The sequence below is a fragment of the Vulpes lagopus genome, chromosome 7 (assembly GCF_018345385.1).
Source record: "Vulpes lagopus strain Blue_001 chromosome 7, ASM1834538v1, whole genome shotgun sequence".
NCBI lineage: Eukaryota > Metazoa > Chordata > Mammalia > Carnivora > Canidae > Vulpes > Vulpes lagopus.
In genome coordinates, this window is record NC_054830.1 from 24,471,870 (window position 1) to 24,494,093 (window position 22,224).

Below are 22,224 nucleotides of genomic sequence, written 5' to 3' on the forward strand. Positions count from 1 at the left end.
AAAAGTCTTTTATTTAAAAGCAGAGGTATGAGAACCCCACAGACATGCTACTTAAAAGAGATATACTTGAAATAAAATTATTCTTTACTAAAAATAGATTATATAAGCCAATCCAAATTAAAAAAAAACAGAAAGCAAAATTTCTAGTAATTTTAGAAACATTACCTTGGGAGAGAAAGCTATTTAACTTACTTAGTTTAATGTAGGCTCCATGCCCAGAGTAGAGCCCAGTATGGACTTGAACTCACGACCCCAAGATCAAGACCTGAGCTGAAATCACGGGTTGGATGCTTACCTGACTGAGCCATCGTGGTGCCCCCATAATAGATTTTTCCCATATAATAGATTTTTGATAAAAAGTAGAGGCAGTAACAAAGATGTAAAAATGTTTTTGTGATTCATAAACCAAGAATAAATAGGAGAAATTGAGGCACATTTTTACCAGAGTATTATCAGTATTTGGACAATGAAAATATCAGTAATTTCATTTTCTACAAATATATCAATTTTTAAATGTCAACAGAGCATTTACAAAATATGCTATAATGTTAAAACATAACCAAAAATAAAAACCAAGCAGAAAATACAACAAATAAGATTTTACAGACCTAAAAATACTAAGATCCCATGATCTCAAGATACTGTACCTTGGTTGTAAACGGCTAGTACCTCCCCTTATGATTAGCTCCTAAGATGCTGGAAGAACTGAGGGAGGGATACTTTTTTGGTTTGTTCAATTGGTAGGTGGTTTATGGTAGAAGTTAATTCAAGCATCTCTGTGGGAGTATAAAATAGGAAACCAATTGTTGGAATTCTGTTCTTGTTAACATGTTTCCCCCTCCCTCCCGTAATTTCATTGTCTTAAATAGTACCTCACCCTCCATTTACTGTATATCAGATCTCTATTCTAGTCCTCTAGAATAAAATCCTGGGCCAGTCTTTGCTTAAACCTTACTACTTTGGAGAAACTTGGAAAATCAGGTAGAGACTGCTCTGCCTCTTCCTGTTCATACTCACTTGTCTGGTGATTTACAATTGTAATCTAAGTAGTGTTTCCCCCCAAAAAGAAGCTCCGAGGGCAGTGATTTTAGGTTAATGCCTGAGTCTTCACCCAAGGCCTAGTCTGCTTTCTGCCATTCCTACCACTGAATATATTGTTCATTGCTGGACAAGTTTGGTTGATAATGCCAGGAAAAAAATTAACTCCTGAAATAACAAAAACACTGGAGAAACACAACTATTTCAAAGAAAAACAATGTAGATAGAGGGTATCAGAGTCCAACAGAAGCAAAAATATTAGGACAGATTAATAAATTTAGCTTAATGAAATCATAAGAGAAGGGAAAGTGTTACAAATGAGAACATGGACCAGAGACAACCAAGCAGAAAGTTTAGGTGTGAAACATACAATAAAGTAAAAAACACAATAGATGAGAAATAGCAGGAATGGTAGAGCTAGGGAATGAGTAAATAATTGGAAAGCCATATTTAGAAAATACCTTGAAAAAGGAAAGGACAGATAGGGAAAAAAAAATTTTAAGGCAGTATGAGAATGAAAATAGAAATGCTGACATTCAGATAATAAGCTGCTCAAACAAGAGGGAAATTTGGAGAAGAGAAATATTTGAAAAAATATTTGAAAAAGTAATTGAGATCAGTTTGTTAACTGACCTCAGACTTAAAAGGCCAAAGAGCACCAAAAAAAGAATAAAGAAAACTTGACTACACATGCTAACCTGAAATTTAAGAATATGAAAGACCAAGAAATTGTAAAAGCCTACAGAAAGAAGCAGCAGCACATAAAAGAACAAATATGAGCTTAACTGTTTTTTGGCAGGGGGCATATTTTTCAACAGCAACACTGGGTATAAGAAACTATGGAATCCTATTTTCAAAGTTGATAGAAAAGGTCTTAAACTTAGAATTTAATATCTAGCGAAACTATCATTGAAATAAGAGTAGATAATACCCTCAGGCATTATTAAAGTCCTCCGAAGATTTTTATTAAAAGGCGCACATTGAAAATAGTTTTGAATGAAGTGCTTAACCAAAAAGGTAAGGTAAATTAAAGGATGCTGCAAGACATTCGTGATTATTTACCTTGGTAGAGTTGATTATTATCTTTATAATAGATATACCCTTACTAACTAAGAAAGGTCTAGTTAATACCAACCTTGATGGGTTGGCAGAGGATGCAAGATCTAAGGATATGAGAGCATATTAAAATTATTAGAAGATTATATTTTGGATATCAAAAATTTAAAGAGTGTTAAAAATAAAGTAGGATAAACTGAAATGTAAGATTAAGATAGTAGAAATAGGGCCAAATACATCAATAAACATAATGAATCTAATCTAAGTGAACCAAAACTCATTAAGAAAATAACTGATTGGAATAAATCAGTTGGAATACCTTCTAGAATACAAATATACTTAAAGCATAAGAACACAGGAAGGTTGAAAATAGTATTTTTTAAAAATGCTAACCAAAATAAAATTATTATTGCTACACTAATAAAAATAAGACAAAGCATTATTAGGGATGGTGAGGGTTGTTAATATAGATAAGGATATAGCATATCAAGAAGGCATAGCAATTTTGAACATGCATGAACCTGACAAAATACATGGAACAAAAAGTGGTAGATTCAAAGATTCTATTCAGTATCTGAATTGAGAAATTGTTAAAGCTGTGGAGAAATTTTTTTTTAAGGATTTATTTGTTTGTTTTAGAAAGCATGAGTGGGAGGGGGGTGAGAGAGAATCTCCAGCAGAGTCTATCCATGCTGAGTGCGGAGCCCAAAGTGGGACTCTTGTCTCATGACCCTGAGATCATGATCCAATCCAAAACCAAGAGTCAGATGCTTAACCAACAGCGCCACCCAGGCACCTTAAAATGGCAGAGAAATTTATAAATTCTTTATTTAAACAGAGATTTCAATGTAAAAATCAAAAACAGCAAGTTAGTCCAGTTAACATATCAGGTTCTTTGTTCAGTAACTGGGAAATATTTTTCTCAGGCACACATGGATATTTACAAAATTCATTTGTACTAGGACATAAAGGTTCAGATAAAATTTAAATAGCTATTGTAAAGTGATCTCTAATTACAGGTAATTTAGAAGTTACTAACAAAATGAGTTTTTAAAGTACTATATATATATATATATATATATTTGGAAATAAAAATCACACTACCTGAGTAACTTGAGTTAAAAAAAAAAACCCAGAAATTATAAATACTTGGAAAGAATGATAATGGATATATTCCAGAAATACATAAATTCAAGAGAAGGTGTATTAGAAAAGAAAACCTGTCAGTATGCAAGGTGTACTTTTCCATCTTAAGTTAGAAAAAGGAACAACAGAATAAATCATGAAAATAGGGATACCAGTCATAACATACAAAGCTGAAAGTTGCCTGTTTTGGAAGAAATAACAAAATGAATCTCCAGAAAAGACTGATCAAGAAGATAAAATTACAAGAGAAAATGACATAATTGCCAGTAGAGATTAAATCATTAGTGAATATTTTATGCCAACAATTCTAAAAACTAGGTGAAATGGGAGACGTTGCTGTAAAAATTATAATTTAAAGGGTGCCTAGCTGACTCAGTTCGTAGAACATGTGACTCTTGATCTTGGGGTTGTAAGTTCAAGCCCCACGTTGGGTGTAGAGATTACTTTTTTCAAAAAAACAATCAAAAAAAAAACTGACTTAAAAAGAAACAAAAAGCTTGAAAGTCCTCTTATTGTTAAATGTAGATCTGTAGATCTGTCTCCTCAGGCCAGGGAAGCCAGGGAAGCAAAAGCAAAAATACACTGTTGTGTCTTCATCAAAATAGAAAGCTTCTGTACAGCAAAGGAGACAGCAAAACTAAAAGATAACCTACTGAATGGGAGAAGATAGGTGCAAATGACATACCTGATAAAGGTTAGTATCCAAAGTATTTAACTTACACAACTGAACACAAAAAACCACAAATAATCCAGTTTAAGAATGAGTAGAAGACATGAACAGACATTTCTTCAAAGAAGACAGAGATGGCCAACAGACCTATGAAAAGATAATCAGCATCACAACATCAGGGAAATGCAAATCAAAACTGAGATAGCACCTCAAACCTGTCAGAATGGCTAAAATCAAAAACAATTATTGGCAAGGATGTGGAGAAAAAGGAACTGTCATGCATTTTTGGTGGGAATGCAGACTTGGTGCAGCCACTGTGAAAAGCAGTATGTTCAGAAAATTAAACATAGAACTACCACATGATCTAGTAATTTCAGTACTGGATATTTACCCAAAGCATATGAACACATGGATGGATGCAAATGGATAGGTGCATCCCTGTGTTCATAGCAGCATTGTCTAAAATAGCCAAATTATGGAAGCAGGCCCAATGTCTGTTGACAGATGAGTGAATAAAGAAGATGTGGCATATATACAATGGAATATAACTCAGCCATAAAAAAGAAGGAAATTTTGCCATTTGCAAAAACATGGAGCTAGAGAGTATAAAGCAAAATAAGTCAGAGAAGGACAAATACCATATGATTTCACTCAAATGTGAATGTAAAAAAAACGAACAAATTAAAAAGACAAACTGAAAAAAAGACTTGAAGCCAGATCTGGTTAAATCAGACTCAAGAAACATGACAGGGCACTTGGGTGGCTCAGTCAGCTAAGCATCTACCTTTGGCTCAGGTCACGATCCCAGGGTCCTGGGATCAAGTTCTGAATCTGGCTCCTTGCTCTGTGTGGAGTGTGCTTCTCCCAATTACCCACCCTCCCCTTGTGATCTTTCTCTTTCTCATGCTCTACTCTCAAGTTAATAAATAAAATCTTAAAAAAAAAAACCAAAACAGATGGTAGTTCTAAAATGATGAGTGCCATGTTGAGAATATCTTGCTTTAAGGAGTTCAGAAGGGCCATTTGTTTTTCTTTTCCACTGTGGTCTCTAAGATTTCTAGAGATAGAATTGTTGAATTACCTCCTTAAAGATAGTGCTCCTTTTGAAGTGGTTCGGTCAGGCTTAAAGAAATGTGATAGTTTTTATCTCTTTAAAACATGTAAGAATATATGAGATAATAAGATTTTTTTCTTTTATATAACTATTTCCTTCCTTTGATCAAAGCAATTGCTTGTAAACTAGGAGCTTTGCCATCGTTTTTGTTAAAAACAAAAGCAAAGTACACAAGGTATATTGCCGTCATAGTATTCTGTCAACTACTTTTTAAGGTATATCCTCCAGGTATTCCATATAATGAAATGTTTGTTGCTTAGCTTTTGCCTTTCAGGAAAATTTGAATAGAAAATATTCTTTTCTTTTATGTTAGAGTGTACTAAATTTTCATAAATTAAGCAACAACAAATTTTTATGCTATTGCTTTTGTTTTTTAGTCCAAAGACAACCTGGGCACAATATGTGTTTCTTATTGAAACATCAGAGATTGTGATAGGGCTATAGCAGGAGAAATTGAAAAGAGGGATAGCCTAGGGAGACATTATGATTCAAGAGAGAAAGCCTCTAGTTTTCTGACATCCTTCTGGCTCTTGGTCCAAAGGCAGTATTTGTTGTATTCTGAAGCCAAACATAAAATGATATTCACCTATTTTAAATTATTAGTGATTTCCTTTCAAAGTATAAACAAGAATTTTGAAAATTCTATAATTTTTTTAGAAAAAGAATTTTTATTTGGAAATTACTTTTTTTTACATTTAGTTATTCTATGTTTACTAGCACATGTTACAAATATTCTGAAAACTGGAATACATCTATTGTATAATTCAAATTTTGTGTTTACAATTATTATTCCTCTTAGAGTTAAATGCCTTTCTATTTAAATCTGTATAAATTTTGGGGAAGATTTATAAAGTGGTTAGAAAAAGAGAGCTGTGCTTTAGATAATATTGATGACTTGTTTAGGAAACAGTACCACTGGAGCGCCCTTTGAGTACTGTGAAACAACAGCAGAGAAAATGGATTGAAGATTTGAACAAGCAAATAGAAGATGATCGGCAAAGAAAAATAGAGGAAAAAATTACATCTTCAAAGGTAACTTGACAAATTTATGTGGATGATATAAAGGGAAAAAATAATTTTAGAATCTTTAATTATAAACCTAAAAGTATCCTAAAACTATTTGATAAGACTAGACTAGTATTCAGATCATTTCACATTTGCTCTTGTAAACCTTTTATTGAATGTATTTTAGTAAGTGATTTTGCATAGCTCTTTAAAACTACCTTTTTAGGAATTTCCTAATTTTATGAATTTCTCATATTCTCCACATTAGTGTCTTAAGTATATGGAATCAGTAAAGAATGTAGTTCCATTCATTTTTATGATGCTAACTCTGTTGGCAACTTTTAAAAATCATGTTTGATTGTCGTTTTAGGACTTTATACATGAGAACAATTGGAAAAATTCTTAGTAATTCTTGTTTATCATGATTAGGGTGAGGAACATGACAGATGGGCAATGCATTTTGATTCATTAAAGAACTATCCTGCTTCTCAGTCTCAACTGTCCTCTCGGTCAATACACAACCAACCAGAGTACTTCTGTGTCTCTCCGGACACTCAGGAACTGTCTGATATCAGCAATGTTTATACACCAACGACTGGAAGCCAGGTTGAACCTTCAGAGGAGGAGCATATAGCAAAACCTGTTAGAGATATGGCTATGGCAAATAGTCAGAAAACAAAGTAAGTTTATTTTTCAGTACTAATTCTTAAGAAAGTGTGCTTTATGAAAAGGACTGTCATCATATTTATAATATGTCTTACTTGATTGTAAGTTTGGTATTTTTCTTTAAAGTGAAATGACTAGTGGATATATCTGGAAAAAATGATTTAGCATCCTGTTAAATCTACCTTTTGGGGATTTTGAATAGCTAAAATGTCTGTCTTGCCAGCTTTCTCCGTTCTATGACTGCTCTCCTGGATCCAGCTCAGATTGAAGAACGTGACAGGCGACGACAAAAACAGTTAGAACATCAGGTATTACATTGTAAAACACTGTTCTTTGCTTTAATAAGTAATAGTCATGGCCAGTGGATACCTAAATAAATGGAAATAAAAATTTCAATATAAATGTACAGCATAGGCACTGTCCAGTTCTGTGATGAATCTGATTCTTACTGAAGCTTACATTTACATTAAGATTATATTCATTTTGAGAACCAGACAGTATCACATAGTATAGCCAGCCACCTGCCTTCCAGAAGAGTAGGTCTTTAATATAGAAGTCGTATATGTGAAATGGTACTAAAAATCTTAAGTTAGTATTGTTTATTTTTTTCTTTGGTTTAGTTCTGAGTTCTGTTCAGGATGAGAATTCGTTCTTTTAAGGGAACTATATAGGGCATTGAAGTAGAATTCTGATTGAGAAATCTAGCAGATAAGAGAAGAAAGGACTAAGATTAAAATTCTCTCCTAATTTTAGTCTTTAACACTAAAGGAACTTAAGATTCTGAATAATTCTTTAAAACCTCTGATACATGGAGAATTTGGTTTAATTAATATTGCTACTCTTAATCAGCCAAGTGAATTATAGAACATATATTATTCTCTGCACTGTGCTAAGCACTGAGATTTTTTTTTCTTCAGTTTTCAGATTAGTTTTAACAGTCCTCTGGGGTTAAAGAAAAAGCATATAGAATCTGACAGATGAGATATGGGACTAATACATTGGAAATTTGACATTTTAACTTTACTTATATATGTAGTACTATATTATATATTATCTGATATTGATAAACTTATTTTAGAAATACAAATAAATGTTAAAATGGATTTTTTAAATTTATGGCAATGCTTTTTGTGATTTATGATTTATGACTAGAAAGCCATCACTGCTCAGGTAGAAGAGAAACGCAGGAAGAAGCAGCTGGAAGAACAGCAAAGAAAGAAGGAAGAACAAGAAGAGGAGCGTCGCTTAGCGAGGGAACGAGAAGAGATGCAGAAACAGTATGAAGAAGACATACTTAAGCAAAAACAAAAGGAAGTAAGTACATATTAAAATTTTTTTATTGAAATACATATAGTTAACACAGTGTTACATTAGTTTGAGGTGTACAACAACATAGTGATTCAAGGGTCCTATATATTCTATGTTCACAAGCGTTCCTTACACACTATTACAGTACCATTGACTGTATTCCCTATGCTGTTGCTTTCATCCCTATGACTTATTCATTTCATAACTGGAAGCCTGTACCTCCCACTCCCTTTCACCTGTTTACTAACCCTCTCTCCCCCACTACCAGTTTGTGGGTCATTTTTGTGCTGGTTTGATTTTTTTGTTTGGCTTTCCATTTTATCATTTTAGATCCCACCTGTCAGTGACTTCATATGGTATTTGTCTTTCCCATCTGACTTATTTCATTCAGCATAATACCCTCTAAATCCATTCATGTTATTGCAAATGGCAAGATTTCCTTCTTTTATGGCTAAATAATACTCTACTTTTTGTATATACCACATCTTTATCCATTCATCTACTGATGGATACTTGGGTGGCTTCCATATCTTGGCTATTATAAATAATGCTGGAGTAAACATAGGGGTACATATATCTTTTGTTTCCTTTGGGTAAATATTCAATAGTGGAATTACTGTGACGTATGATAGTTCTACTTTTAATTTTTTGAGGAAAGTCCATACTATTTTCCACAGTGGTTATACTGATTTCCATTCCCACCAGCAGTACATGAGGGTTCCCTTTTCTCTGCATCCTCAACGAACACTTGTTATTTCTTGACTTTTTGGTATTAACTATTCTCATTAGGGTAAGATGATATAGTTATGGTTTTGATTTGAATTTTCCTGATTAGTGATGTTGAGTGTCTTTCCCTGTGCCTGGTAGCTATCTGTATGCTTTGGAAAGCTGTTTGTTTGGGTCCTTTGCCCTTTTTTAAAAATCAAATTATTTTGGGGTTGGGGGGGCACCAGAGTGATTTAATCAGTGAAGAGTCTTACTCTTGATTTCAGCTCAGGTCATGTTCATCAGATCAGGAGACCAAGCCCAGTGTGGAGCCTACTTAAGATCCCTCCCCTACATTACCCCTCCCCACATGCACAAGTAAAGGTGCTCTCAAAAAAAAAAAAAAAAAAAAAAAGACATTATTTGGGGTTTTGATGTTGAGTTGTACTAGTTCTTTGTATATTTTGGATGTTAACTCCTTTTCATATATATTGTTTGTAGATATCTTCTCCCATTCAGTAATTTGCCATTTTGTTTTGTGGATGGTTTCCTTGTTGTACAGATACTTTTTTATTTTGATGTAGTTCCAACAGTTTGTTTTTGCTCTTATTTCTCTTGCCTGAAGAGACACATCTAGAAAAATGTTGCTAAGGCCAATGTTTAAGAAGTTACTGCCTGTTTTCTTTAAGGAATTTTATGGTTTTAGGTCTCACAGTTTAGATCCATAATCCATTTTCAGTTTATTTTTTTGTGTATGGTAGAAGAAAGTGGTCAGTTTAATTCTTGTGTGTATAACTGTCCAGTTTTCCCAGCACTATTTATTGAAGAGACTTTTTCCCATTGCATATTCTTGCCTCCTTTGTCGTAGATTCATTGACCAGGTAAGCATGGTTTTATTTTTGGGCTCTCTATCCTTTTCTGTTGATCTGTTTTGTGCCATTATTATACTTTGATTACTACAGCTTGAAATGTGAGATTGTGGTATCTTCAGCTTTGTATCTGCTTCCTCAAAATTGGTTTGGCTATTTGGGGCCTTTTATGTTTCCATACAAATTTTAAGATTATTTGTTTTAGTTCTATGGAAAATACTATTGGTATTTTGATAGGGATTGCATTCAATCTGTAGATTGCTTGGAGTAGAATGGACATTTTAAGTGTTAATTCTTCCTATCCACGAATATGGCAGTATTTATATTATTAATAACATAGAGTAAAAATGGATGTATTTTTAAAGAAAAAGTAATCAGATGTTGAACATTTGCAGTTATTTTGAAATTTTGAAGGTATATGCAAAAACACTGAAGTTTTGCATTAAAAAGTTATGAATGTGGTATGCCTGGGTGGCTCAGTGGTTGAGCATCTGCCTTCAGATCAGGGCGTGATGCCAGATGGAGTCCTGTATCAGGCTTCCTGCAGGGAGCCTGCTTCTCCTTCTGCCTATGTCTCTGCCTTCTCTCTGTGTCTCTCATGAATAAATAAATCTTTTTTTTTTTTTTTTTTAAGTTATGAACGTAAAGGAGAAGCTGGAAAAGGTTTAATTATTTCAAGAGATCGGTTCACCGTGCTATATTGCTTTGGTGGTTTTCTCTGCTGAGAAGGGTCAATACAACGGAATACAAAAGTTATCCATGTGCTTCATTTTGAAATGTTTTCTAAGCAGTGATTATTAAAAATATTCTATATGTGTTGAAATGATTGGCCTTTCTGTCTGTATTCATTAGTGAACAGGGGCATATGTTTGCAGTGATTGGCTGGGATTAATGATACATTTTATTGCTGTGTTAGAGGTTTCCTGTGTGCTAATATATAAGAGCCTTTTTAAAAAGAGTAGATACTTGGTTACCTAGGAGAACATCTCTATTAAGTGGTGTAGACATCATAGATATAATTGTGTCAGGTGCCATGTGTGAATTGACCTCACGTGAGCAAATCCTACAATGACGTTTGATTGCCAAGGATTTGTGAGATTTAGGGGTAGAGCAATGACCATTTCCCCTGGCTCTGGGAGATGGGGCCCAGAGCATGCATTTTCTTGCTTTCATTCCATACTTAGCTGATGAAGCAGCGATAGTCTGGGATCTAAGTTCATTATGTTGAATTGGCTTGAGCCAACTACTCCTTTGAAATAACTATAGATCTGAAAAAAATAAAAGGATCATTTGTTTGAATTGAATGAAATGGCCTTAACATTGTGTTTTACATCTTAATGATATATTTTTAATCTTAATGGAGTTCTGATGGAATTGAACCTGGTTTTAGAAACTTTGAAAACTTTATTACTATAAACTTCAGTGGGTAAAGGAGTTCTTATATTTGTGGTCTAATATAGCTGGAGAAAATGATACTAAAGTGTAAGTTACAAAAGGGAGAAACTTTGCTGTGTTGTTTTCCAGTATCTTGAATAGTACCTGGCCCCTAGGAGGAGCCTGTCTGCTCAGAATAGTTAAGTAGCCTGGGTGGCTCAGCGGTTGAGTGTCTGCCTTTGGCTCAGGGCGTGATCCTGGGTCCTGGGATCAAGTCCAGCATCGGGCTCCCTGTGAGGAGCCTGCTTTTCCCTAAGTCTCTGCCTCTCTCTCTGTGTCTCTCATGAATAAATAAATAAAATCTTTAAAAAAAATTTTTTTTGTTCATGATAACAATGTTTAATAATTTTGTATACTTCAATATTAATAGGAAATCATGACTCTCAAGACAAATGAATTGTTCCAGACAATGCAGAGAGCACAGGAGCTAGCACAGAGACTGAAACAAGAACAGAGAATACGAGAATTGGCTCAGAAGGGACATGATACGTCTGGATTGATTAAAAATCTTGGTGGTAAGCACTTTGCTAGAATTTCTTTTTTTTTTCTTTTTTCTTTTTTTTTTTTAGAATTTCACTTATAATATCTTTTGAAGATGACTTTAACTGCCTATTTTAAATACTTTTAATACATTTATTAACATTTTTTTAAGGAATTTCAGACCTTGAACTAATGTAACTTTATATTGCTTATTTTATTTGGGAGATTGCCTTAAGAGCAGAACTAAATAATGTTACACTTTCCAATAATCTTTTATGATATAGGAAAGATGTTAGGGTTTGAAGCTGACAGCCAAGAAAGAATTCTTGAGATGTCTTTGGTGCAAAAAGGTGGTTTTATTAAAGCATGGAGAGGGGACCCATGGGCAGAAAGAGCTGCACTGTGGTCATGAGGTAGTGACCCATTATATACTTTCTTTTTTCTTTCTTTTTCTTTTTAACCCATTATATACTTTCAGGTTGGGAGGAGGTTAGAGAGAATGTAAGTCTCTAAGGAATTTTGGAGGCAAGGTTTCCAGGGCCTTGTGGGGGCTAGGAAAAGGTCATTTATTACTGTCTAATAAAACCTTCATTTTATTAGGGACCCTTCAAATGTATATTGGTGGGTTATATGCTTGGGGGATGATTGTCAACATGTATCAAGTAGACTTACAGGATTCTGGGGGCTAAGATTGCCGTTTGCCTTTAGCAAAGTGTCAGCATCCAGGCAGTTGAGTTCCTAGAGGAATGTCACTGCCTGTTTCAGGGACTGGTCAGTGGGCTGTAAGTAGCAAGGAAATTTAATAATTTTTTTCTGCCTTTGTTTTCCATATCATTTTACGTAGATTTCCTGATGTTTTGCTCATAGTAGGTAAAATGTATACTTTTTTACCCAATTTTTTTGGTGAAATCTATGTAGTGATCTCTCTATATTCGATAAGGGAGAAAAATGCAGGTCACTTTTTGTAAGAAACTTTGGGATAGTCCTTTTACATTTTCATTGCACTGTTCACACATACTGATTGCACCAAAAGTCTTGTGCATATTAGGTTGCTGCTACACATATTTTCTGTTAATCTTCCTGAACTGTCATTATTTGGGTAATATATTTCTCTTGTCAGTTGATGATAAAAGTGGAGTATGCTACATCTACTAACAACCTTTCAAATTTAGGATATGGCTTGGATGATGTCAGTGGTAAAATGAATACATGTATTAATTCTACAACCTCTCCCAAAAAGGATACTGCTGTACAAACAGGTATTTAAAACTTGTGATTTGGTTTAAAATTTACTTAAAATTAATGTCACAGTTAGAATTAAGCTCAATTTAGAATTGAGCTCCTGATTAAAAATGAAAGGAGTTGGCATGTCTGGGTGGCTCATTTGTTTGAGAGTCTGCCTTCAGGCTCAGGTCATGATCCCAGAATCCTGGGATTGAACCCTGCATCAGGCTCCCTGCTTAGCGGGGAGCCTGCCTCTGCCACTCCCCCTGCTTGTGTGCATGCGCTCTCTTTCTCTCTGTCAAATATGTAAATAAATAAAGTCTTAAAAAATGAAAGGAATTCAAAGTTTTCAATAAGAATTAGAAAATAAAGGAATGTCATGGGTTTTAATTTCTCTGTAACAGCTTTATTGAGGTATAATTCACATAGCATAAAATTAACCCTTTTAAAGGATACAGTGCAGTGTTTTTTCTTTATTTTTTTTTTTTAAGATTAATTTATTCATTAGAGACACATAGAGAGGCAGAGACAAAGGTAGAGGGAGAAGCAGGCTCCCTGCAGGGAGCTTGGTGCAGGACTCAATCCCAGGACCCTAGATCATGACCTCAGCCAAAGGTAGCTGCTCATCCACTGAGCCCCTTAGGTGTCCCTCAAGGTTTTTTTTTGTTTTGTTTTGTTTTTTAAGATTTTATTTATTTATTCACAAGAGACACGGCGGGAGAGAGAGGCAGAGACACAAGCAGAGGGAGAAGCAGGCTCCATGCAGGGAGCCTGATATGGGACTCGATCCCGGAACTCCAGGATCATGCCCTGGGCCCAAGGCAGGTGGTAAACCATTGAGCCACCCAGGGATCCCTGCCTGTCAAGTTTTTATTTAAATTTTTATTAACATATGTGGTGAAAATGTTTCAGGTGTAGATAGAATATAGTGACTCATCACTTAGTAAAATACCCAGTGCATACACAAGTGCCTGTTAATACCAATACCCATTTAGCCCCCCGCCCCCCCCCCCCCCGCCCACTTCCCTCCATCACCCATCAATTTGTTCTCTCTAGTTAAGAGTCCCTTAGGGTTTGCTTCCCATTCTTTTTTCCCCCTTTCCCTATCTTCATGTGTTTTGTTTTTTAAATTGCGCAGAAGAATGAAATCACATGGTATTTGTCTTTTCTGACTGACCTACTTCACTTAGCATAATACCTTCTAGTTCCACCCATATTGTTGCAAATAGCAAGATTTCATTCTTTTTGATGGCTGAGTGATATTCCGTCTCTTTATCCATTCGTCTGTCAGTCCATGGACATTTGGGCTCTTACCATATTTTAGCTATTGTTGATAATGCTGCTGTAAACATCATCGTTCGTGTGCCCCTTGAATCAGTATTTTTGTGTCCTTTGGTAAATATCTAGTAGTGCAACTGCTGGGTTGGAGAACAGTTTTACTTTTACCTTTTTGAGGAACCCCCATACTGGTTTCCAGAGTGATTACATCAGTTTGCATTCCCAGCAACAGTGTAAGAGGTTTCCCCTTTCTCCACATCCTTTGACAACATCTGTTGTTTCCTGTGCTGTTAATTTTAGCCATTCTGACAAGTGTGAGATGATACCTCATCATGATTTTGATTTGTATTTCCCTGATAATGAGTGATGTTGAGCATCTTTTCATGTGTCTATTAGCCAATCTGTATGTCTTCTTTAGAAAAATGTTGTCTTCTGCTCATTTCTTAACTGGAGGACTTATTTTTTGGGTGTTGAATTCGTTATGTCCTTTATAGAGTTTGGATACTGACCCTTTTTCAGATCTGTCATTTGCACAGATCTTCTCCCATCCTTTAGGTTGTCTTGTAGTTTTGTTGATCATTTCCTTTACTGTGCAGAAGCTTTTTATTTTGATGAAGTCCCATTAGTTCATTTTCGCTTTTGTTTCCCTTGCCGTTTCTAGAGACGTGTCTAATACGAAGTTGCTACGGCTGAGGTCAAAGAGGTTTCTGCCTGTGTTTTCCTCTAGGATTTTAATGGTTTCTTGTCTCACATTTACGTCTTTCATTCATTTTGAATTTATTTCTGTGGATGGTATAAAAAAGTGGTCTAGTTCATTCTTTTGTATGTTGCTGTCCAGTTTTCCCAACGCCATTTGTTGAATAGATTAGTTGACCATATAGTTGTGTGACCATTTCTGAGTTCTCTGTTCCACTGATCTGTGTGTCTGTTTTTGTGCCAGTACCATACTATCTTGATTACTACAACTTTGTGATATAGCTTGAAGTCCAGAATTGTGATGCCTCCAACTTTGCTTTGCTTTTTTTTCAAGATTGTTTTGGCTATTTGGTGTCTTTTGTGGTTCCATACGAATTTTAGGATTGTTCTAGTTCTGTGAAAAATGCTAGTGGTATTTCGATCAAGATTGCATTAAATGTATGGATTGCTTTGGGTAATACATTGTAATAGTATTTGTCTCTCAGTCCATGAGCGTGGCATGTTTTTACATTTCTTTGTGTTGTCTCTAATTTCTTTTCTCAGTGTTTTATAATTTTCAGAGTACAGATCTTTTACCTCTTTGGTTAGGTTTATTCTTAGGTATCTTAAGCTGTTTGGTGCAATTATAAATGGGATTCAGTCCTTCGTTTCTCTTTATGATGCTTCATTACTGTTGTATAGAAATGCAGCTGATTTCTATATATTGATTTTTTTCATCCTGTAACTTTACTGAATTTATCATTTCTAGCAGTTTGGTGTGGAGTCTTTTTGGTTTTCTTTTATGGGGTGGTTTTCTATATAGAGTATCATGTCATCTGTAATAGAGAAAGTTTGACTTCTTCCTTGCCAATTTGGATGTCTTTTATTTTTTTGTTGTCTGATTACTGAGGCTAGGACTTCTAGTACTATGTTAAATAGCAGTGATGAGTGGATGTCCCCCTCTTGTTCCTAACTGTAAAGGAAAGCTCTCCGTTTTTTCCCCATTGAGGATGATAGTAGCTCTGAGTTTAGTTTATGGCCTTTATGATGTTGAGGAATGTTCCATTTATCTCTACTTTGTTGAGGGTTTTTATTAAGAATGGATGCTGTATTTTGTCAAATGCTTTTTCTTTTTTTTTTTTTTTTTAATTTTTTATTTATTTATGATAGTCACAGAGAGAAAGAGAGGCAGAGACACAGGCGGAGGGAGAAGCAGGCTCCATGCACCGGGAGCCTGATGTGGGATTCGATCCCGGGTCTCCAGGATCGCGCCCTGGGCCAAAGGCAGGCGCCAAACCGCTGCGCCACCCAGGGATCCCTCAAATGCTTTTTCTGCATCTATTTAGAGGATCATATGGTTCTTATCCTTTCTTTTATTACTGTGGTGTATTATGTTGACTTGCAAATATCAAAATATCCTTTCAGCCCATGAATAAATCCCACTTGATTGTGGTGAATAATTCTTTTAGTGTCCTGTTGGATTTGATTTGCTAGTATCTTGTTGAGAATTTTCACATCCATGTTCATTCATCAGGGATATTGGCCTATAATTCTTTATTAGTGGGGATCTTCTTTTGTTTGTTTTTTAAGATTTTATTTATTTATTCATGAGAAACACAGGCAGAGACACAGGCCGAGGGAGAAGCAGGCTTCATACAGGGAGCCTGATGTGGGACTTGATCCCGGGACTTCAGTATCATGCCCTGAGCTGAAGGCAGACACTTAACCGCTGAGCCACCCAGGCATCCCTCCATTTCTGTTTTTATTGTTTGTTGGGACCTGATTTTTTATTACTGATTCAGTTTCTTTGCTGGTTGTGGGTCTGTTAAAATTTTTTTCTTCCTGTTTCAGTTTTGGTAGTTTGTAAGTTTCTAAGAATTTATCCATTTCTTCCAGATTGCCCATTTTGTTGGCATATAAGATTTCATAATAGTCTCTTAACTAGGGCACCTGAGTGGCTCAGTGTTTGAGCGTCTGCCTTTGGTTCAGATTGTGATTCTGGGGTCCTGGGATTGAGTCCCACACAGGACTTCCTGCATGGAGCCTGCTTCTCCCTCTGCCTATGTCTCTGCCTCTCTCTCTTACGAATAAATAAAATCTTAAAGAAAAAAAACCAAACTTAATAATCTCTTATAATTGTATTTCTGTGGTGTTGGTTGTGATCTCCCCTCTTTTATTTGAGTCCTTTCTCCATTTTGATAAAGCTGGTTAGGGATTTATCAATTGTATTAATTCTTTCAAAGAAACATGTCATTAATCTGTTCTATTGGTATTTTTGTTTCTGTACCATTTATTTCTGCTGTAATCTTTATTTCCTTTCTTCTGCTGGCTTAGACATTGCTGTTCCTTTTCTAGCTCCTTTAGGTGTAAGGTTAGGTTGTGTATTTAAGACTTTTCTTGCTTCTTGAGGTATGCCTTTATTGCAGTATACTTCCCTTTTAGGACCACCTTGCTATATCCCAGGGGTTTTGGACTGTCATGTTTTCATTTTGATTTGCGTCCATGCATTTTTTAAATTTCTTAAGAGTTTCCTGATTAACCTCATTCTTCAGTAGGATATTCTTTCATCTCTATGCATTTGTGGTCTTTCCAAATTTTTTGTGGTTGACTTCAGGGTTGTAGCATTGTGGTCTGAAAATATGCATGGTATGATCTCCGTCTTTTTGTATTTGTTGAAGGCCATTGTGACCCAGTATGCGATCTATTCTGGAGAATGTTCCATGTTCACTCAAAAAGGATGTATTCTGATGCTTTAGGGTGATACTCATGTTCATAGCAGTATTAGTCACAATAACTAAAAGGTGGAATCGATCCAAATGTCCCTACAGATGAATGGATAAACAAACTGTGGTATACACCTTCAGTGGTATATTACTCACTCAGCCTCAAAAAGGGAGGAATTAGGACACAAGCTATACAAATACATGAACGAACTTCGAGGACATTATCCTAATAGGAAAACAAGCCTGTCCTAAAAAGACAACGTATGATTCCACTGATAAGGTACTTAGTCAAACTCATAGAAACAACCTGTTTTGAAAACCAAAAACTATGTAAATGCTTTTGAAAAAAAATAGATAAAATAATAAATTTTGTGTTTTACAACAATTGAAATTTAATCCTCTGAAAATTTTTCTTTAGATGACTTAAATACAGGAATGTTCACCATTGCAGAATCATGCTGTGGATCAATAATAGAGAGGGAAATTCTAAATTGCTCATCTCCTGAGATTCCTGCAGAATTTAATGATCAGTTTAAGAAAGACAAACAGGAACTAATCAATCAGGATAAAGCAGCCAACTTAGAAAAAGAAAACAGTTGGTATAATGATCAGTATGAGTTTGCAAGGACAGAGAAAAAACATATGAAGAAGTGTCCTCAAAGGCCTGATTGGAATATAAATAAGCCACTCAAAAGGTATATTCCGGCATCAGAAAAGTACCCTAAACAGCTTCAAAAGCAGAGAGAAGAAAAAAAAGTAAGAAGGCAGATGGAACTGCTTAATTTGGTAGAAAGAAATAATCCTGGACATCTCTCTCAAAATAATAGAGGGACTTCACCAGTTCTTCCTTCATCTCAAGAAGCTGAGGCAAGGTTCAGGTGGCATCTAATCAGAAAGGTAACTCTTCTGTCTTAAAGTATGTATTGATGTTTCTAGATGAAAATAGTTCCCCACATGCTTATTTTGACAAGACTGTTCTGGATCTAAGCAAGAATTTAAGAAATTTGCTTTCATTTGTACCAGGCATTTGTCATGGGCAAATCCATCATGCTGTTGCTTTTGTAAATCAAGTTTTATAGGAACACATCCAGGCTCATCCTTTTATGAATTGTCTGTGTCTGCTTAGAGTAGTTCCAAGAGACCACCACGTGGCCCACAAAGCCAAAAGTATTTACTATTGGGTCCTTACAGCAAGACTTGACACTTAATACCATTAATCTCTACAGGGTTTCATTATTCAAATAGCCATTAAAAACTCATTTGTATTTCATATAGACAGGATAATTTTACAAGGTCAGGAATTACTGCATTGGTTCCCTGGGACTGAAAAAAATAACAATCTCTTTATTTCAAAAAGTTCTTAAATATTTGTGGGGACATACGGCAGTACTATTACTTCTCTCTGCATTTATCTGCCTTTTAGGAGGAACCTCTGAAAAGTGATTCTTTCAGCAAGGAAAGGTATGTTATGGATTGGATTGATTGCATAGCTACTTAGTGCTGTGTGGTAAAAAAGTACAAAATCTTTGCTCAGACCATAGGTAAGATCAAAGCATGTATATACATGAAGTCAGTTACAGTAAACTGTAGGGACTTTGAGGTGAGATACAGAAGTTTAAGGGAAGTGTGGCTAGCATTTATCTACAATTTGAAGACCCAGTTAGGACTGGGCCTAAGCATCTAGGTAGCAGTGTAGGGGAGGTATTGTCTGCAGACTTAGCCAAGATAGTGTTGACTTGGGGTGACTGGGTGGCTCAATAAAGTGACTCTTGGTTTCACCTCATGTCATGATCTCGGTCGGGGTCATGGGATTGATCCCCATGTCAGGCTCTGTGCTTAGTCTGCTTGGGACAATTCTCTGCTCCTTCCTTCTTCCCGTTAAAATAGTTTGGACTTTCTACTTATGTCAGTAGTAGAACAGACATTCTACTTGGATCAAGGAAGTTATGAAAAAATGACTAGTAGGGATGAGAAATTTTATTCCATGCCTTTGTGCATGAACCAGGTGGTTTAGAGTTGTGTTGCAATGTGGCTCTACAAAGAAGTTTGGTTCACTTGGTAAGTACATTATTTAGGCTTAAATCAGCCCAGCTAGTGTTGATCTTCATTTTTCCTCTGTACTGCATATATCCTTGCCAAGTAAAAATTCATCCTATTCTGTTGTCATTTTAGGAAAACTGTCATAGAACTCACTTCTATACCTAGTATTCTTAAAAATGCTACATGTAGAATAAATTGAAATGTGATTAAAGAGTAGATGTGCTTAAAGCTTCTTAGTAGTTAATTGTGCTTTTTTGGGGAAAAAAAAAAAACAGGTCTCAGTCACCACTGGAACTGGTGAAAAACAGAACACAACAAACTCAGACACTAAAAAACAGAGAGAATCTGATCTTAGGAGACAGTCAGACAGAAACATCAGCTGGAGCTTCTGAACCATCCCATTTTATCCCCTATGTCCGAACCAATGAGATTTATCATCTTGATCCAGATGCACCACTGTCCAGGCCTTTAACCCAGGATCTTCAGTACCAGAATCCACATGGTAAGCACCCTCCCCCCAAACAGTAGCTAGGAGGGGTAGAATCTCTCTTCTGGGGTCCGTTACTAAATTTTTAATTGAATATTAACTTAAATTTTGCTTGGTATTGGTACTTTCTTAATGAATCCTAATACTTACCACTTTCATCTGTCTTCAGACTGTGACCAAGAACAATGGCAGCTATTTGAATCTGATGTCAGGGACCCACTTCTCAATCCTAACTTGGTGAAAAACAGGGATCGACAGCAAGCAATCCTTAAGGGACTATCAGAACTGAGACAGGTAGGCTTTAAGTGTGAATAACCTTAGCTGTCCATCAGCCATATACAGCAGATATTAGCAGGACTACTGGGTTACATGATGTTTAAAAATTCCCTTGTATATTAATATTGAAATAAAACAGGAGTTTGATTCACATTGCCATCTTAAATATTCCAGTATGAAACCATGAGACAGTTCAAATATTAAGACAGTTTTATTAAGTGGAAAAAAAAAACCATACATTTGAAAAGTAAAACATTATCATAAGGCCCTAAAATGAACGGCAGAAAATATACAATTATGCTTTAATAAATTCTTAGTGATGCAGTTCACTTTTTTTTTAAATTGAATGTGTTGGCAGTGTTCAGAACAGAATCCCAAAGAAAAATACCCATCCGACTACAGGTCTTCCTCCCAGATCAGTTATTGTCACTTCTCATTATCTTGCTCAGGCAAAAATAAAATCTGGTAACACATTCAATATTTAAGGCTATAACCTTTATCAACTGGCTTTTAAATACCTATCCCTGATCTTAGGAAAAACTAAGCTACCACTTTTGGAGTGTCCTTTTCCATGTCCGGTCATTTATTTACATTTGCCTCTTGCATTTCAAAACTGTTACCCAATTCGTTGGCATAGAGCTAAAAAATGACAACAAAGTATCCTTTAGTTCTTTAAATGCTAGCTTTGATTACATATAGGTTATGTAACAAGCAGTAAATATTTTAAAATTTTCTTTTAAAGTGACAAGGCACTTAATAGAGGTAAAAGTTGTGAGGTCAAGAGGCAGGAATATATATATATATATATAGTGACCCACCATGTGTAGTAGCCACATCTTATTTCAGCAGGGCCTTGTCTAAGCCACTAAAGGTTAGTGCAGTCAAGATAAACACTGGATGTGTTAAGGGAGACTCCTTCAGTGTGTCTAATTACCATTTTAAGAGCCTGGGGTGTGGTGGTGGTGGATTTCAGCCCCATAGTTGTGGAGACTTGGAAAAGTCATCCCTATTGGTTTTTATGCTAAAAACATATGTGATAGCTACACAATATCCAAGTGAGAAAATCTGATGTAAGTTATTACAGGTTTTCAAAGTAAATATAATTCTTGGATTTAGCGGGGCTGAAATGTAAAATAGGAATAATTTGCAGGTCTGCTGCACACCTTACTAACATATCAATGTAATTTCAGGGCCTTCTCCAGAAGCAAAGGGAGTTGGAAACTAATCTCATGCCTTTAGCTGCAAATCAAGAAGAGAATTTTAATTCTTCGTTTTAAATGTAGAAAATCAAATTCTTCACATTTGTTGCTTCTAAATTATGTGTTCATTGCATAACTGTATTTTCCAGATAACCTATATTTTAAAAATGCTTATTTAAAACTTGTACATTATATAGTACAACGCTGTGTGTGTATATATATATTTTTACAATAAAACACATTTTTGTAAAGCTTAGTTTAAAAAACCATTTTTTTCTGCTCTATCACAATCTAGGCATTTAAGCACTTTCTACTTACCTTAAGACAGGTTTCTGACCTGTTCACAGACAATGTTCTTCTACACTTACATAGCTTATTATTGAAGTACCACTTAGGTATAGTCTATAAAAAGATTTAAGAGGTTAGAACTCTTCCAAGTTCTCTGAGGGGCCAAAGGAAGGTCTGACTTAACACATCCTAACATTAACTAAAATAGCTCAAGATTTCTTTTTTTAAGACTCTTCAAAAACAAGTTTGCATTTGTAATGCAGGCAGTTATTAGCAACAGATAAAGTATATGGGGATCAATTTTAAAACCAGTATCTGAATTTTAAACGTTATTTTTAGTAAAGCACTTAAGTGTTTACCACCTCAAAAATATACTTTTTTCTAGGACTACGAATTTAAAAATCTATAGCAAAGTTCAATGCCTTTAATAAACAGAAGTCGTCTATCTTTTGGAAATATGAATTTGGTTAAGTTAAAGACCACACACTAATTAAGCACTGAAAATCATAATGATCAAAATACCTCAAATAAAAGGAAAGGTTT

At 35.3% G+C, this 22,224-nt stretch overlaps 1 protein-coding gene across 11 annotated transcripts in view; it reads left to right on the plus strand.

Moving 5' to 3' along the window:
* The window catches only part of CCDC66 (coiled-coil domain containing 66), a 43,952-nt gene extending 22,409 nt beyond the window's left edge, over positions 1-21,543 (plus strand). For 8 of the 11 annotated variants that reach the window (XM_041764278.1, XM_041764275.1, XM_041764280.1 and 5 more), the window contains 11 exons: positions 5,928-6,056; positions 6,459-6,709; positions 6,919-7,003; positions 7,848-8,009; positions 11,382-11,526; positions 12,664-12,750; positions 17,810-18,288; positions 18,815-18,852; positions 19,707-19,933; positions 20,088-20,212; positions 21,385-21,543. In XM_041764278.1, the coding sequence (XP_041620212.1) occupies positions 5,928-6,056; positions 6,459-6,709; positions 6,919-7,003; positions 7,848-8,009; positions 11,382-11,526; positions 12,664-12,750; positions 17,810-18,288; positions 18,815-18,852; positions 19,707-19,933; positions 20,088-20,212; positions 21,385-21,471 (1,815 nt within the window). In that variant the 3' untranslated portion in view covers positions 21,472-21,543. The remainder of the gene's footprint in view (positions 1-5,927; positions 6,057-6,458; positions 6,710-6,918; positions 7,004-7,847; positions 8,010-11,381; positions 11,527-12,663; positions 12,751-17,809; positions 18,289-18,814; positions 18,853-19,706; positions 19,934-20,087; positions 20,213-21,384) is intronic. The other 3 variants (XM_041764276.1, XM_041764284.1, XM_041764277.1) reach the window with 3 other exon arrangements.
* The last annotated feature ends 681 nt before the right edge of the window (positions 21,544-22,224 follow it).